This window comes from Dendropsophus ebraccatus, chromosome 4, assembly GCF_027789765.1.
Source record: "Dendropsophus ebraccatus isolate aDenEbr1 chromosome 4, aDenEbr1.pat, whole genome shotgun sequence".
In the NCBI taxonomy this organism is placed as follows: domain Eukaryota; kingdom Metazoa; phylum Chordata; class Amphibia; order Anura; family Hylidae; genus Dendropsophus; species Dendropsophus ebraccatus.
The window spans coordinates 104,541,679-104,557,864 of NC_091457.1; the positions used below are offsets into that span (position 1 = coordinate 104,541,679).

General features: G+C 42.3%; 1 protein-coding gene and 1 pseudogene across 1 annotated transcript; one reads left to right on the plus strand and one right to left on the minus strand.

Moving 5' to 3' along the window:
* Positions 1-231: 231 nt before the first annotated feature.
* On the minus strand, positions 232-408 carry LOC138790166 (U2 spliceosomal RNA; annotated as a pseudogene).
* A 601-nt stretch (positions 409-1,009) lies between these two features.
* BAP1 (BRCA1 associated deubiquitinase 1) lies at positions 1,010-14,436 on the plus strand. The gene is made up of 17 exons (XM_069968687.1): positions 1,010-1,230; positions 4,991-5,020; positions 5,651-5,705; positions 5,788-5,920; positions 5,997-6,116; positions 6,896-6,957; positions 7,795-7,937; positions 10,054-10,132; positions 10,213-10,336; positions 10,432-10,576; positions 11,037-11,197; positions 11,366-11,487; positions 12,516-12,946; positions 13,248-13,366; positions 13,518-13,610; positions 13,691-13,763; positions 13,842-14,436. The coding sequence occupies exons 1-17, from the start codon at positions 1,077-1,079 to the stop codon at positions 13,973-13,975; spliced, it is 2,178 nt and encodes a 725-aa protein (XP_069824788.1). The 5' UTR covers positions 1,010-1,076; the 3' UTR covers positions 13,976-14,436.
* Positions 14,437-16,186: the final 1,750 nt, after the last annotated feature.

Sequence of the window (16,186 nt, forward strand, 5' to 3'; positions counted from 1 at the left end):
AACCTCCTACATCAGCTTGTAGATACCATTTTGTATTACGGAATGGCCGAACCACCTCACATATCTCCTCGAATTCCAGAAAAGAAACAATACATTTTCTCCATTTTCTGAAAAAATGATTTGGCCTTTTTTTCCCGCTGGGGTTCTGCATCAATCTGGTCCATTAACAGGTACTTAGAGGGTTTTTTAACAGATGAGCTACCCATCTGAGGTTTAGTAAAAAATTTTTTTTTTTTGTGCACTGAGCCTGGAAGCACTGCAATACCAGGTCAATGCCTGGACAGGACAGAGCAAGCTCTTTTTCCTTCTCCCTGTTATAAAAATCTATTTAGTACATGGTCCCCAGATAGGGGACGTATCAGATACTAAACTGACAAGAACAGATGGTACATGAGAAATGGAAGCATTACATGACCAGCATCTGTCATACCCGAAGGGAAATTGGTAAATGACACCGTTAGTAAGAAGCTCCAAAGTAAAGAGGTCCCGACACTCACCAATTCTAGCAAACATGAAGAAATTTTAATTACATTAGTAAAAAGTTACTTGTTAGTGCATTACCAAGGCTTTGAATCAGACAGACTATTCCTACCCCAAATAACATAGATACACTTGAAGGGCTTGTCAAATGTAATATTTTTGCAAACACATTAATTTAGCAAATTTTTAATCAATCTGGGAAGTGGCTTCTTCATTGTTGTAAGAATTACACTTTCTAGGATGTCAGTGACTGGGGATGCAGTCTTGCCAGGGAGTCACAGGTTTGAAGAGTGTGAAATGCTGCTGCCATACGGGCCACGACCAACAAAGACAACTACAACTTGCCTCTTCACTTACTACCAGTGCCTATTACCCATCTGAAAGCAAAGCCCTAGGTTGAGCTTCGTATGGTCTCTGCCCTTAAGTAAAATGGCCGCAGCTGCACGGCCACTAATCACATGACCTACAGCGCAGTCGCTAGAGTGATGTGTTTAAGTGAGCTGATATGCTCAGGTTTGTCGGCAGAGCGTGCATTCAGCGGCCATTTTGGTAACGCCGTTATCCGCTGTGATACCAGTATAACTGACGGCACAAACATGGCCGCTAGGAGAGATCCTGGGGCAGAGCAACCTGACGTCATCCAAGTGTGTTTACTCGTTAAGCTTCCGGCGCGCTCCGTGACGTCAGAGCCTAGGAGGCATGGAGGAGACAACATGAATAAAGGCTGGTTAGAGCTGGAGAGCGATCCAGGTATCCAGGGTTACAGTGCAAAATGACGGACATCACAGGACCTATATACCACTTACTGACATCCGAGGACACATAAAAGTATTGTCTGAGGTCGTATGAATGTTTAGAGCCAGTCAGTGACATCACAGGACGTATATAACCATTTACTTACATCACAGGACGTATATAACCATTTACTGACATCACAGGACGTATATAACCATTTACTGACATCACAGGACGTATATAACCATTTACTGACATCACAGGACGTATATAACCATTTACTGACATCACAGGACGTATATAACCATTTACTGACATTACAGTATTATATAACCATGTACTGACATCACAGGACGTATATAACCATGTACTGACGTCACAGGACGTATATAACCATTTACTGACGTCACAGGACGTATATAACCATTTACTGACGTCACAGGACGTATATAACCATTTACGGACGTCACAGGACGTATATAACCATTTACGGACGTCACAGGACGTATATAACCATTTACGGACGTCACGGGACGTATATAACCATTTACGGACGTCACGGGACGTATATAACCATTTACGGACGTCACTGGACGTATATAACCATTTACGGACGTCACGGGACGTATATAACCATTTACGGACGTCACTGGACGTATATAACCATTTACGGACGTCACGGGACGTATATAACCATTTACGGACGTCACGGGACGTATATAACCATTTACTGACGTCACGGGACGTATATAACCATTTACTGACATCACAGAACGTATATAACCATTTACTGACGTCACAGGACGTATATAACCATTTACTGACGTCACAGGACGTATATAACCATTTACTGACGTCACAGGACGTATATAACCATTTACGGACGTCACAGGACGTATATAACCATTTACGGACGTCACAGGACGTATATAACCATTTACTGACGTCACAGGACGTATATAATTTAGCCATTTACTGACATCTCAGTATGTATGTTATAATTACAAAACATTCAGAACTATTTGCTGATGTTAGGGGATGTATATAAAAATTTATCGACATTACAGGACATCTAGAGCTAGTTTCTCATATCACTAGCTGTATATAGCCAGTCAGTGACTTCACAGGTAGTATCTAACCATTTACTGACAGCACAGAATGTATCTAACCATGTAAATGTTGACCTCTTCCCCTCAATAAAGCCAGCTAGCCCAGTAAAACATCCGGGGGCAGTGTCTAAAATTTTTAAGATTTTGTAGACATCCAGAAGTTTGTGAGAGCCAAAATAGCAGCATTAGGGTTAGTGCACACTACGGAATACACGGGTAAAGGCCGCTGCGAATTCTGTCGCTGGCCCCTGCTCGCGGGTGCGCGCATCTCCGCCTGTGCCATAGACTCTGCCGTCCATTGAAAGAATTGTCAATTCTTCTGGCGGACAGCGGAATCCGCCCAGCCATGAGATGGTGTTTGTGGCACGGGCGGAGATGTGTGATGCCGCAAGCAGGGGCCAGCGACAGAATCCGCAGCGGCCTTTACGTGTGTATTGCACGCACCCTTAAAATGCAGTGAGGTTGGTGATCAAGCCGTAATGTAAAAAGGTTATAGGGAACATGTACTCTCTGCAATGAAACCTGAAGATAGGTGAGGAGGTCGGCACTCCAAAGCGTGATGTGAACTAAAACATAACTTTTGATAATTCATGTTAAAATCAAGGTGCTACAAAAAAGGACCTCCTTTTTATATATATATATATATATATATATATATATATATATATATATATATTTTTTTTTTTTTTTTGCACAAGGAAAAAGTCTGTTTAATGCCTGTTTGTAAAAGCCAAAGAGATGTCAGTGCTGTTACCCTGCCCCCCTCTGTATTGTGCCTCGTTCAGCATCACGCTCAAATGTAGCATGCAAGCATTCACAGGCATTTTGGAAGTGACAGGTTCCCCTTAAAGAAGTAACACCAGGGATATATATTCATTTATTAGGAATGTTTAGCCTGGAAAACTATTGAAATCTAGGGATTAAGTATTAGGAAGTAGTAAAGATTGTGTCTTAATTTTGGTAGAAGAATGAATGGCAGAAAGTGCGTATAGTAGTGGGGCAATAAGTGGTGTTGGTTCTTTTTGTAATTTTACAGACAAAGAGAAATATTCTATTCTACATAAATTCCGACTCAAATATAGGTGTATAATGGAAGAAGCTGACACCATTTTCATAGTAGCATTAATATTGTGTTGAAATAATACATTTAATAAAAATTATGTTTTATTAAAAAATACCATTTACTGATATTGCAGAACTGACCTCAAAAGGTCTTTATAACAGGATATGTATAACCAGTCACTGACCTCTCAGGGTCTATATAACAATTTACTGATATCACAGGATATATAAAACCAATCACTGACATGACAGGACGTGTGTAACCAGTCACTGACATCACAGGACTTGTGTAACCAGTCACTGACATGACAGGACGTGTGTAACCAGTCACTGACATCACAGGACTTGTGTAACCAGTCACTGACATCACAGGTCGTGTGTAACCAGTCACTGACATGACAGGACGTGTGTAACCAGTCACTGACATGACAGGACGTGTGTAACCAGTCACTGACATGACAGGACGTGTGTAACCAGTCACTGACATGACAGGACGTGTGTAACCAGTCACTGACATGACAGGACGTGTGTAACCAGTCACTGACATGACAGGACGTGTGTAACCAGTCACTGACATGACAGGACGTGTGTAACCAGTCACTGACATGACAGGACGTGTGTAACCAGTCACTGACATGACAGGACGTGTGTAACCAGTCACTGACATGACAGGACGTGTGTAACCAGTCACTGACATGACAGGACGTGTGTAACCAGTCACTGACATGACAGGACGTGTGTAACCAGTCACTGACATGACAGGACGTGTGTAACCAGTCACTGACATGACAGGACGTGTGTAACCAGTCACTGACATGACAGGACGTGTGTAACCAGTCACTGACATGACAGGACGTGTGTAACCAGTCACTGACATGACAGGACGTGTGTAACCAGTCACTGACATGACAGGACGTGTGTAACCAGTCACTGACATGACAGGACGTGTGTAACCAGTCACTGACATGACAGGACGTGTGTAACCAGTCACTGACATGACAGGACGTGTGTAACCAGTCACTGACATGACAGGACGTGTGTAACCAGTCACTGACATGACAGGACGTGTGTAACCAGTCACTGACATGACAGGACGTGTGTAACCAGTCACTGACATGACAGGACGTGTGTAACCAGTCACTGACATGACAGGACGTGTGTAACCAGTCACTGACATGACAGGACGTGTGTAACCAGTCACTGACATGACAGGACGTGTGTAACCAGTCACTGACATGACAGGACGTGTGTAACCAGTCACTGACATGACAGGACGTGTGTAACCAGTCACTGACATGACAGGACGTGTGTAACCAGTCACTGACATGACAGGACGTGTGTAACCAGTCACTGACATGACAGGACGTGTGTAACCAGTCACTGACATGACAGGACGTGTGTAACCAGTCACTGACATGACAGGACGCGTGTAACCAGTCACTGACATCACAGGACGCGTGTAACCAGTCACTGACATCACAGGACGCGTGTAACCAGTCACTGACATCACAGGACGTGTGTAACCAGTCACTGACATCACAGGACGTGTGTAACCAGCCACTAGACATATTTAAATTTTAGCTCCTCCTCTTTCTGTATTGCAGGACTCTTCACATTGCTGGTGGAGGATTTTGGTATGGTTTGTTTCTCTCTCTTTTTTTTTTTTTTTTTTTTTTTTACTAATTACATGACAGAAAATAGGTTTCAGGGCTATCAGTGTTTCCTCTATATTATATAGAGGGGAAACCATGTAGTTACCTGGAGCAGTATTCATGGAATGTAGTTGGAAATAATTCAGTGTGGTCACTGACTCTCCCCAGAGCTGTACTCTGTAGGTCAGGGCTTCTCAAATATTTTCTAGTGGGTCCACACCCAACAAACCTGAGGGGGGGGGGGCTCCCTAGGCCTCACCAGACAGAGGAGGGAATTCCTTGGCCTCACCAGACAGAGGAGGGAATCCCTGGGCCTCACCACATGTGGTAGAAGTTCATGCAACTCTCTACAGTATTTAAAGAACTGCAAAATGAGTCAGTAATGTTGCTGAACCAGAGATAGTTGCATCCAGGGACAGGTGATCTTGCCATCATCCATGCTATATCTGTACAAGCCATCGTGAGACATGTAGTTGCCACAGCAGCTGCTTGCAGACAGTGAGTTCTATACTAAAGTGATAGGATGCATGTGAGGAAGTAGATGAATACTGTTGTAATTTGGGGGGGCAGAGAATCATTTCACTTTCCTGCTACTGTTATTTTGTGCCCTAGGTGTAAAGGGTGTGCAGGTGGAGGAGATCTATGATCTGCAGAGCAAGTGCCCCGGGTATGATGTCCACATTCTACATTTCTGTCACCCCATGACTTTTAGATTCTCCATGCTGATGACTTCTTCCCCTCCCCCACAGGCCAGTTTATGGTTTTATCTTCTTATTTAAATGGATCGAGGAACGACGCTCACGTCGGAAAGTGTCCACCCTGCTGGATGACACATCGGTCATGGAGGACGAGGTGGTCAATAACATGTTCTTTGCCCATCAGGTGAGTAGTAGGATGATAATATCCACCATCTTTAATGTCATCTTCATCCTCTCATATCTGCTTCCTTCTGTTGCAGCTGATCCCTAATTCCTGTGCCACTCATGCCCTCCTGAGTGTATTACTGAACTGCAACGGGGTACACCTGGGGCCGACTCTGAGCCGCATCAAGGACTTCACCAAAGGGTTCAGCCCAGAGGTAACAATACCAGCTAACCCTGTTTATTGTTGCATGAATCTTCCTCCCCCATTTCTGGGATATTAGATACAGTCAGGTTGCTGGGAGTTGCAGTTTCCTGGAGATCTGGTATCACTGCCCATAGTGCTTGTTCAGTTGGACAGGAAAATTAAAACATGGATGAACTATACCTGTGACAACAACCTGACTGCTGTGATCGCTCTCATGTGGGTTGTCAGTGTGTGTAGAGTAGGACATCTTCTATTTTAGCAGGGTTCACACTGCATGTGTCCTTCATACTAATATCAGGAATAGGCCCTGATTTACAGGCTAAACATCTCCATAGGGGTTTATTAGTCAGGAGTTAGCCAATAAAGTGTCCTTTTTGGCATCCATCTTGTTGGTCAGTCAGAAAACTGATATGAAAAATGATATCTTTCATAGGTGTCTGTTTCACAGACATGTCATGAAAAAGCCTGCCTTCTGTCCATTAAATGGATCGCATATTAGTCAATGAGTGACAGGTGTCACTGTTAGGTCTCCATGACAGCCTCCGTTTAACCTTTATGCTAGGAAAATTTCCCATTGTAAGTGTTTAAAAGGGAAAAAACACAATGTAGAAATACAGAAGCCAGAAAGGTAACCTGACAGATTTCTTACTTCCTGGATTTAGACAATTCGGTGAAGCAGTAATGGCAGCAATAGTAGCTTTTGACTCACCTGAATTCCTGTTTATCCCTTTCTGATCAGCATTAGACAAATCACATCTAGAATTACCTTACATTTTTTTCCTTCCTTAGAGTAAAGGTTACGCCATTGGAAATGCACCTGAACTGGCAAAAGCTCACAACAGCCATGCCAGGTAAGACCCCCAGAGCTGTGTAAATTAACACTTGTGTCCCCTTATAGAAATAACATTCCTCAAATGGGAACTACAATTTAAAAAAAAAAACAAAAAAAACCAAAACCCTGATATATTGTGGAGCCATATCATAAAATGTGATCAGTTGGGGTCTGAGTATTCAGACTCTTGGTTAATGCTGGGAGAAGGGAGCACTAAGGGCGGATCTGTACCACACAGTCAAGAGGGCCTCATAATACAAGTCTAAGAGACTGTGTCATCCAAGGGGATAGAAGTGCTTCTTTTCTTGCTGGTTCCAGCGATCGGTTAGTCTAAATTTTCAGACCCTACCTGATTAAAACCATAGGACATGTTAAAAGTTTATGGAGGCGACATGTAGTCTTGAAGAAAGCACCATATCTGTATGTACTGTATGTCCTTTCATAGAGGTGATGGAGGGAGATCTCATTCTGTGAGTGGAATAGTTTGTAGTTGTCCATGTATTACATAGACACCAATCATCTTTCCAAACTGAAAAGGACTGTGATGAGACAATCCCTTTTGAGCGAAGACATTTTGAGGAAGAGCTGAAAATCTTGCTTTTTCTTGAGATGCCCACCCCACACTGTCGCTATGCGATCTGATGTGGCTCATGACAGCTCCTTGAGATTGCCAAGCATTTTCTTAGAAGTGTCCTGACCTAGTCCTGTACACACAGATGATGGGCTTGTTACAATGTACTGGAATGGAAAAGGACCTGCTGATGGGATACATTGCGCTAATTCATCAGTTCTGCCAGACTCGGTCTGTTTTACTCTGTGTATGTTAACAAGAATGTTGTCATGTTTCATCTAACAGACCAGAGCCACGTCACCTGCCGGAAAAGCAGAATGGCATCAGCGCTGTGCGCACCATGGAGGCGTTCCACTTTGTCAGTTACGTTCCTATTAAGGGGCGCCTGTTTGAGCTGGATGGCCTAAAGGTTTACCCTATTGATCATGGTGAGATCATTATAGTAGCTGACATAAAGCTGGCAGCATTTCTTGGGGAAAAAAATTGATAACAATGCTGGACAATGATTCCAAATATACCAAAAATATCTCTTTATTGATTACATAGCAAAGATAAGAACAGTTCAAATTTAAAAAAACAGGAAGCAAGTACATACATTGGAGGGATGATGGGCAAACAACCAATTAATAACATGTACAAAAATGCATTAGTAGCTATATATATATATATATATATATATATATATATATATATATATATATATATATATGGTTATGTGGTGGGAAAAACAGATTGAAAACAGAAAAGGGAACTGAGAAGACGGGGCCACAAGAAATAACACAATACTTGTAAACAGGTAGGAAAGTTCACATATGGGCCCCAATTGGTAGCTTCACATGACCAGTTAAAACACCTCACCACATGGGCTCAAAATAGAGCTATTGCCCAACACCACCACTCACCCAACGCTGCGTTTCGCCAACAAGCTTTGTCAAGGGCACTGTTTTCCATCTGTTTACATACATACATATAGCTACTAATGCATTTTTGTACATGTTATTAATTGGTTGTTTGCCCACCATCCCTCCAATGTATGTACTTGCTTCCTGTTTTTTTTTATTTGAACTTTTCTTATCTTTGCTATGTAATCAATAAAGAGATATTTTTGGTATATTTGGAATAATTGTCCAGCATTGTTATCTTTTGTTAGGTATATATTTTGGAGCTGTGCTTATGGACAGATAGGTATTTAGGGGTCCTATTGTAGGTAGTGGAAAAAAAATTGAGCCAAAGCCAAGCATAAGTCCTACCTTTATATTTTCCTTTCCTTTTGAATCTACATCTGACTTTGGCTCAAAAACTGAATGAAAAAGAACTCCAGATCTAGATTAAAGTGGACCTGTCAGACAGAAAAACCAGAACTGTAAATGATCCCATAGCTAGATTGCGCTTCTAATCAGGATTGATGGCATACCTATTTTTATAGTTCTTTCCAGCACACAGAGATAAGCATTTTTGTTAAAATGTAAATTAAGTTGTGAAGCCCAGGGGGCGTTCCCCAGTGTGGCAAGTCCAGCCCATTTCCCCTTATTCCATACCTGTGTGCCTCCACTGACCCATTTGACTGACTGGTGGTAGCTCTGGTTGGGGCATTGGGCCTAGGGGCACCAAAATGTAAATGGGTAGAGTGTTTGAGTACCAGGGGTTTTGTGAATTCAAGAAAAATAGGGGGGGAGGATGGGGCATATGTCCCTAATATAGGGACATCTGCCATACCAAGTTGGACTTTAACGGGATGTTTGTTAGGTGCAACCACGAAAAGTAAAAGAGAGACTGCAAGACTCTTACATTATTGGATGTGGTTATGGTATTGTTGAGATCCAGGGGCCGCTGGCTCCATTGCCCCAACCAACACAGTAGAGCACCTGTTTAGGTTAGTTCCCTTAAAGGAAATCTCTCTTAGGTAATATTATAGCTTGGGGAGATATGACTTATAGTGGCTAGTTAATATTATTTCGTTTTTATAGGGATTACAAAATATTTAGGAATGGATGTGAGGCAGTGCTCTTTGTAAAGTGAGATATTGTAGAGTAGAGCAAAAAAAAAAAATTGCGTATGGAACAGATGGCCTTAAGCCATTCTCGGGGATACCCCCCTCAAAATCTGGTATAGATGTATTTTTCTTCTCCCCCGATGGGTGGAATTACTCAAAATGTAACCTCCTGATCCTGTATGATTTTAAACTTTGAACTTGGTTAAAGATAAATAAAAAAAATAAAGAGGACATGGGCTGGCCTTACCTGTGCTTTTAGTTGTCTGGGGAACACACCTGGGCTTTAACACCTTGTTTATATTTTAGCAAAAAGGCTTATATCTTGGTACTGGAAAGAACTAAGATATTCCTGGAGTCATGATGACTAGCACTACCAAGCCATGTTCTTATTTATAACCATTTTCCTGTGCACATATCTACTTTAAGCCTTATTAACAGAAGAATGTGTTAACCCTTTAAGAATGGGCCTGTTGTGAATGCCTTGGGCTTAAACCTGCACATAATATGTCTGTAGGATTTGACCCCAGAGTTCTTGTTATTATTTTGCCCAGGTCCTTGGGCGGAGGATGAGGAGTGGACTGACAAGGCTCGAAGGGTTATTATGGAGAGAATTGGACTGGCCACAGCAGGGTAAGGGGACTGGCCAAAGATGGAATGGTGTTTGTAATGTGGAGGTTTCATTCTATTTGATGTTGATCTTTCCTGTTTAGGGAACCATATCATGACATCCGCTTTAATCTGATGGCCGTAGTGCCTGACCGTAGACTAAAATATGAGAGCAGACTGAACATCTTAAAGATGAACAGACAGACTGTGCTGGAGGCTTTACAGCAGGTAAGAGGATATAAATCTTCCTTCTCACAGTTTCTTAATAACCTGTATTGTTAGAACCTGAGGCATTTTCGTTCTTTTGTGATCTCTGTCTATAGTTGATCCGGGTGACACAGCCAGAGTTGATACAGGCTCAGAAACCCTCAGAGAGTCAGAATAATGAAGAGTCAAAGGCAAATCCAGCAAAGCCTGCAGCAGGCCAGGAGGCAACAAACACCGTCAATACCTCAAATAATCCTACAGGTACCATATGTATTTTACATTATAGAAGTTATTTACCTAAATTTATTTTTAATTTGGGTGCTAGGGATACATTGTAACCATCTCAATCTTGTCAGGCAGCAAGTCTGTAGAAACCAATCCGTCATATAACTTAGATCTTCATCTTTAGGGTATGTGCACACTATGGAATATCTGTGGAGACTTCAAGCGGATCCTGCCAGGCGACCCAAAGTTCCGCACATACCAATTGGAACAGGCGGAACTTCAAGTGGAGGCCGTCTGGCAGAATCCATTTGAAGTCTCTGCGGTAATTCTGTAATGTTCACATACCCAAATTTAGAATTGCCACAAAGCTTAGGGCAGAAAAGGGGCAGAAGGCCCAGTAGAGATTGAGCTAGACTTTTAAGGTATATTTTAGGTAGAGGGTCTCTTGAATTAGTGCTATGTATATTCTGATGATATTGTGTCTGTCATAATGTAGATGTGAGTGGAGATGCAGCCGGATCTGTCCAGCGTGCTTCTACAACGAATGCCTACAGCAAACTTAATGCCGTTCCTCATAATGGGGGCACAGCCACTCCACAAGCACCCCGGCTCCCTGCTTTCCTGGATAACCACAATTATGCCAAGTCACCAATGCAGGTGTGTGCTAGGGATGGGCAGGGGACTGGTAGAGGGATGTATACCTTGGTATTATCTCAGTTGTACACAGATCATGAGGTTTGGTAGGTTGGGGTGTGCAGCAAGGTAGATTATTGGGAACAAGGACATTGATGCATGTCCTTTGCTCTGTGCAACATTTAACTATAGGAGGAAGAAGATTTGGCTGCAGGTGTTGGGCGATCACGTGGAATCCCACCACCCTCTCCAGACTCAGATGAAGATGAGGAAGAGGAAACTGAGACATCTTCAAGACCACCACCCCTTTCAGGGCGAGTAAAGTTACTTCTATTATTTCCTTAAAGAAAAATATTGAATCTGACCTACCATGGCCCAACAGAAAATATGAATGAAGGTCATTCTACTGGGTTATCACAACAAGAGGTGATGGGATCACTTACAGTTCTCTTGAGAACCCTGCATGACTTCTCCCTTTAAGGCAAACTGGCCTGAAGATAATACTGGACAGCAGATGATTCTTTAAAATGGATTCTTTATTGAATAAGTGTAACCCCTTTTTTAAGCTAGACACAATGCATACACTGGATAAAATTGTTTTGTACTTCAAAATGTGTAATTTGACAAAGAGTAGAGAATCTATTTTGAACGTTTTTTTTTTGCTGTCCAGTGGTATCTTCTGGCTGGTTTGCGTTCAAGGGAATTGCAGGATTCTTTAAGAAACCCTAAGAGGGATCCAGTGACCTCACACTTTTTTTTTTTTTTTCAACCCTACCCGTGGATTGCGGTCAAGGCTAGGCCTTCAAACCCCAGCAGCACTGTACTCTATCCAAAAATCATGTTAAGGCACACATTCTTTTATGCAGGTTTATCATTGTTTCCTTTTAAACAGTAAGAAACACTTTCAAACTGCAATGATATATAAGAAATTGTTCAATCCAGTGCTTAAAAATGCCAAGACAACAACTTCAGACTCCCATATAGAGAGGATAGGAGACCTCTTGCACGTTATGAAGTTTTGGGGACACACACTCCCTTTGTCAAGTTTGACAAAGGGGGAGTGTTCCCTCGAAACAACATTGTAGTGCGTGAGAGGATGAGTATCCCCTCTGAAGCATGTTGAGGTTCACTGTTCAGTGTTACGTGTAAAATTTATCTGGACTGTCCCATTCTCTAGAAACCAACTCACTGCAATATTTGTGTCTGTATTAACACAACTTTTATAGGTGAGTGTGCTTATTACATTCCCTCTGAGCACCTGACACCTCATTTTTACTAAATGCTGTGTATCTGTGTTCAGCCTGGGGCAGCACATCTAATCAGATTTGCTCATGTTGCACAGGTTCAAGAGGAGAAGCTCTGAATCTCTGCCACCGCCACCTGGTCCTGAACTTCCTGCTATTGTCTTGGCTGAGAAGTTAAAAGAAACTCAGAAAGAACTAAGTTCTCCACTCTCTATAAAGACCGCAGCTCCTGTGGCTCCTCATTCACAGCCGTCTCCAACCCCCAGCAATGAGAGTACAGACACCGCTTCAGAAATTGGCAGTGCTTTTAACTCCCCCTTACGATCGCCTCTGAGATCCGCTAACCCCACCCGACCTTCAAGCCCCGTCACATCACATCTCTCTAAGGTCTTGTTTGGAGAGGAGGAGCCTCTTCTGCGATTGGACTCTGTTCGATACAACCGTGCAGTGCGGGAGCTGGGGCCACTGGTTGGCACAGGAATTCTACATCTTAGCCGGGATGGGCACCTTTGTACACTCAGCCGGATGGGTGAGTATGATAAGTGGAAGGAATGTCTTCAGCAAATCGTCCCTCTCCTTTTTATATGTTGAACAGCAGTAAAAGTAATTGACGGAGATGATACATGTTCATAGAAATTAGGGCATTTTTGCTTATGATCCTGAATTTAGAAATGGGCAAAAATTGTCTTCAAGTGTTGTATAATGTTAATAGAAGTTACTGTAAGACACTGTGAGGTTCAATTCAGTCAGAAGTGACCGACTCAGAAGGCTGGAGCTCTATAACAATATAGGTAACAAGCGATTCATTATTATATATTGATTACCTTCAGATTCTGGAAAGGTGTCCCCTAAAATCAGCAAACTGGAGGAAGGAAGAGAAAATGCAGAGGCAGATGGATCCCGCTGCAAAGCTCCAGATGCTCCAGTAGGAGACAGGTTTTCTCCAAAGGTAATGACATGTTTTCCATTATGATATATCAGTAAAGTCAGTTTGCCAGATTTTTCATTTTTGACTGATTCAGAAGAACAGTAGTTCTGTTAAGAGTTTACACTGATTGAGCAGTCTGAAACATAGAGATATGGCTTGTATTTTCTTCTAGGAACTTTTGGCCCTGCTGAAATGTGTGGAGGCTGAAATCTCTACATCTGAGGCTAGTCTTAGAGAAGAGCTGGAAAAACGCAAGAAATTCAAGGTACCGTCATCTGTTCATTTCATTTCCCTGCAATTTTTGTCTTGCCTGCTTTATTCACTGTTCTCTTCCTATCCTTCCAGATCGACGACCAGAGAAGGACCCACAACTATGATGAGTTTATCTGTGCCTTCATCTCTATGTTGGCTCAGGAAGGTAAATGTCCAGCCTCAGGATGAGGGGTAGGAGGCTGAACATAAGTCCAAGTACTAACAACTCGTGTCTGTTTCTTAGGAATGCTGGCCAGCTTGGTGGAGCAGAACATATCTGTTAGGAGACGGCAAGGAGTTAGCATTGGTCGCCTGCATAAACAGAGAAAGCCAGACCGTCGCAAACGTTCTCGTCCTTACAAGGCCAAGCGCCAGTGATCTAATGGTAGATAGTTTTTCTTCTGCAGTCATTAATGCAATACTGACATAATGGTAGGGCGGATCTCCCTGTATTCACAACTATGTATATGATGTATATAAATGGTTTTTATACCTCTTATGTATAATCATGTCCTGTATCACCTGTATACTTTGATTGCTTTGTTGTTGTCCCCTGCACCCTAGTCACGTTATTTAGCATCAGAAACCTTGTCACCTGACCGTTCCATTATAGAGAACTCACTGGTGTTGCGCTGCGGGCAGGTCCCTGACTATTGACTGTATATGAAACACTGGCTGGTTCCATAGCATCCTAATCACCACAGATCACACTAAGTCCCAAGAGGTGAAAGTATGTTGTAGCTGTTTGTTCTTTTTAATTTTGCAATGTAATAAACACAACAAAACCCTAAAATGCATGAAAAGAAATGTATGTGAGACATGCTAACCATGCATAAACATTACACCAACACACCTTGCATTATATGTGATTGGAAATAATGTCTCACGTTGCTCACATAAACTGTGGAGGAATAGGGAAATTGTGTATTCTGGGAGAGGCTAATATTAGAAGATAATCCGGTTGTGCTACAGTACTGATGGCCAAACAAGTTCTCCTTCCCACATAGTTGGAGATTTAAAAAAAAAACGACCTCCTTCTATAAAGCTTAGAGCGGTTGCTTATGGTGACAACCACTGTCCTTATGTTCTATGACAGTGTTTCTCGACTCCAGTCCTCAAATACCCCTAACAGGTCATGATTTGAGGACATTCCATACAAACACCATACCTGTGGTGATACCTGATGCGCTGTCTACATTTATATCACCTGTGAAATACCAAGGAAATGATGGCTGCCATGTATTACTGCATTCCGATAGAGGTATTCTCTGTTGCAGCCAATCCTTTAATCATTACTTATAGTAAGTATTCTGCTGTAATATACTTTGTGTCTGAGGGTTTGTGAGAATTTGGCAATTGTATATTGATAATATGGACTCCAAGCTGATACATGTTACCCGCACTGATACACTGTAACAAACCAGTAGACTGTCTGAGCAAGACTAGTCTCTAACTTGGCATAGGAATGATATCACCTGCTGACAGGTAAGCATATTTGTGTGCTTTTATTTTGATAGCTAAACCCGCCAGCATACCTACTCGTGCCATCGTTGGTGGTGATCACTTCTATGCCCTAAATACTTATGAGCCCACAGACTGCCAACTGGGCACCACTGATCAGTTCTCAACAAAGACAGGTACACATGCTGTTGACAGCCAAGCAGTGATGCACCACATGGATGATGACGGTTGATATTTTTGAATGAGGCCACAGGTCATCTATAAAGGGGACCTATTAACACAAAATCTCTTTTGTCTACCAACATCAAGTTATAGAGCAAGCAGAGCTGAGCAGAATGAAATATCTGTGTGAGGAAATATTCAGCATGACTTCCAATTTATTAAAGGGAGTCAGCTGTAAGTCACTGAATTGCTGATTTTATTTGATAGCTGTTAGGTCATGGAGACACATAAATCCAGCTGTACTTTCAGATTGAAGAATGCTTTTATTTTACAGTAAGACGAGTCAAAGAGGCTTTTCAAGCTTCTGGAAGCTGATTCCCAAGCAGCCTCAGGTAGAGGAGAAGGAGTGAGGAGGCATTATAGCCCTCGACAATTCAGCTGGGGAAACCTTTTTGACTTTTTGTTCCATAGAGTAAAAGTGTTTCTCTATGTTCTGGACCCATATGAAAAGCACCATGTGTCTCCTTAACAGCAGTGTAACAGTGCCAGCAGTTTGGAACATGAATTGTTGCCAACAGATTCCCTTTATTTGCTCTCCCTGCTTTTCACCTGCTTAGGAGTCCAGTGGGTGGTCTCATTCAGGGACTGACGGCCTTTCCTGTGTGAGCTTGCAGCAACAGCTGTCAATAACTGATTAGGAACTCATTGTGGATTCCTAAAGGTATGATTTCTATATATGTCTGCTCTTCCTTCTCTATAAACATGCTGGCAGATCAGACTGCATGTCTAATGTGACAGGTTCTATTTAAGTAAAAGGTGAGAGGTTGAAATACTAAGGGCCAGATTTATGAAGGTTGTGCTAGATGCAGACATGGCAAAAGACTGCATATTTGTGAGCAAACAATGTTTGTGCAAAAACTGATGACTTTGTCCCCTAAATTAGAACAGATAAAATGAAATTCATAG

What these genes read in the sequence shown, in the direction of transcription:
- BAP1 (XM_069968687.1), top strand. Translation starts at nt 1,077, where the DNA reads ATGGCCGCTAGGAGAGATCCTGGGGCAGAGCAACCTGACGTCATCCAA. An exon ending in CCAAAGGGTTCAGCCCAGAG is followed by an intron (nt 6,117 to 6,895) that starts GTAACAATACCA and finishes TTCCTTCCTTAG; the next exon opens with AGTAAAGGTTACGCCATTGG. An exon ending in TACCTCAAATAATCCTACAG is followed by an intron (nt 10,577 to 11,036) that starts GTACCATATGTA and finishes GTCATAATGTAG; the next exon opens with ATGTGAGTGGAGATGCAGCC.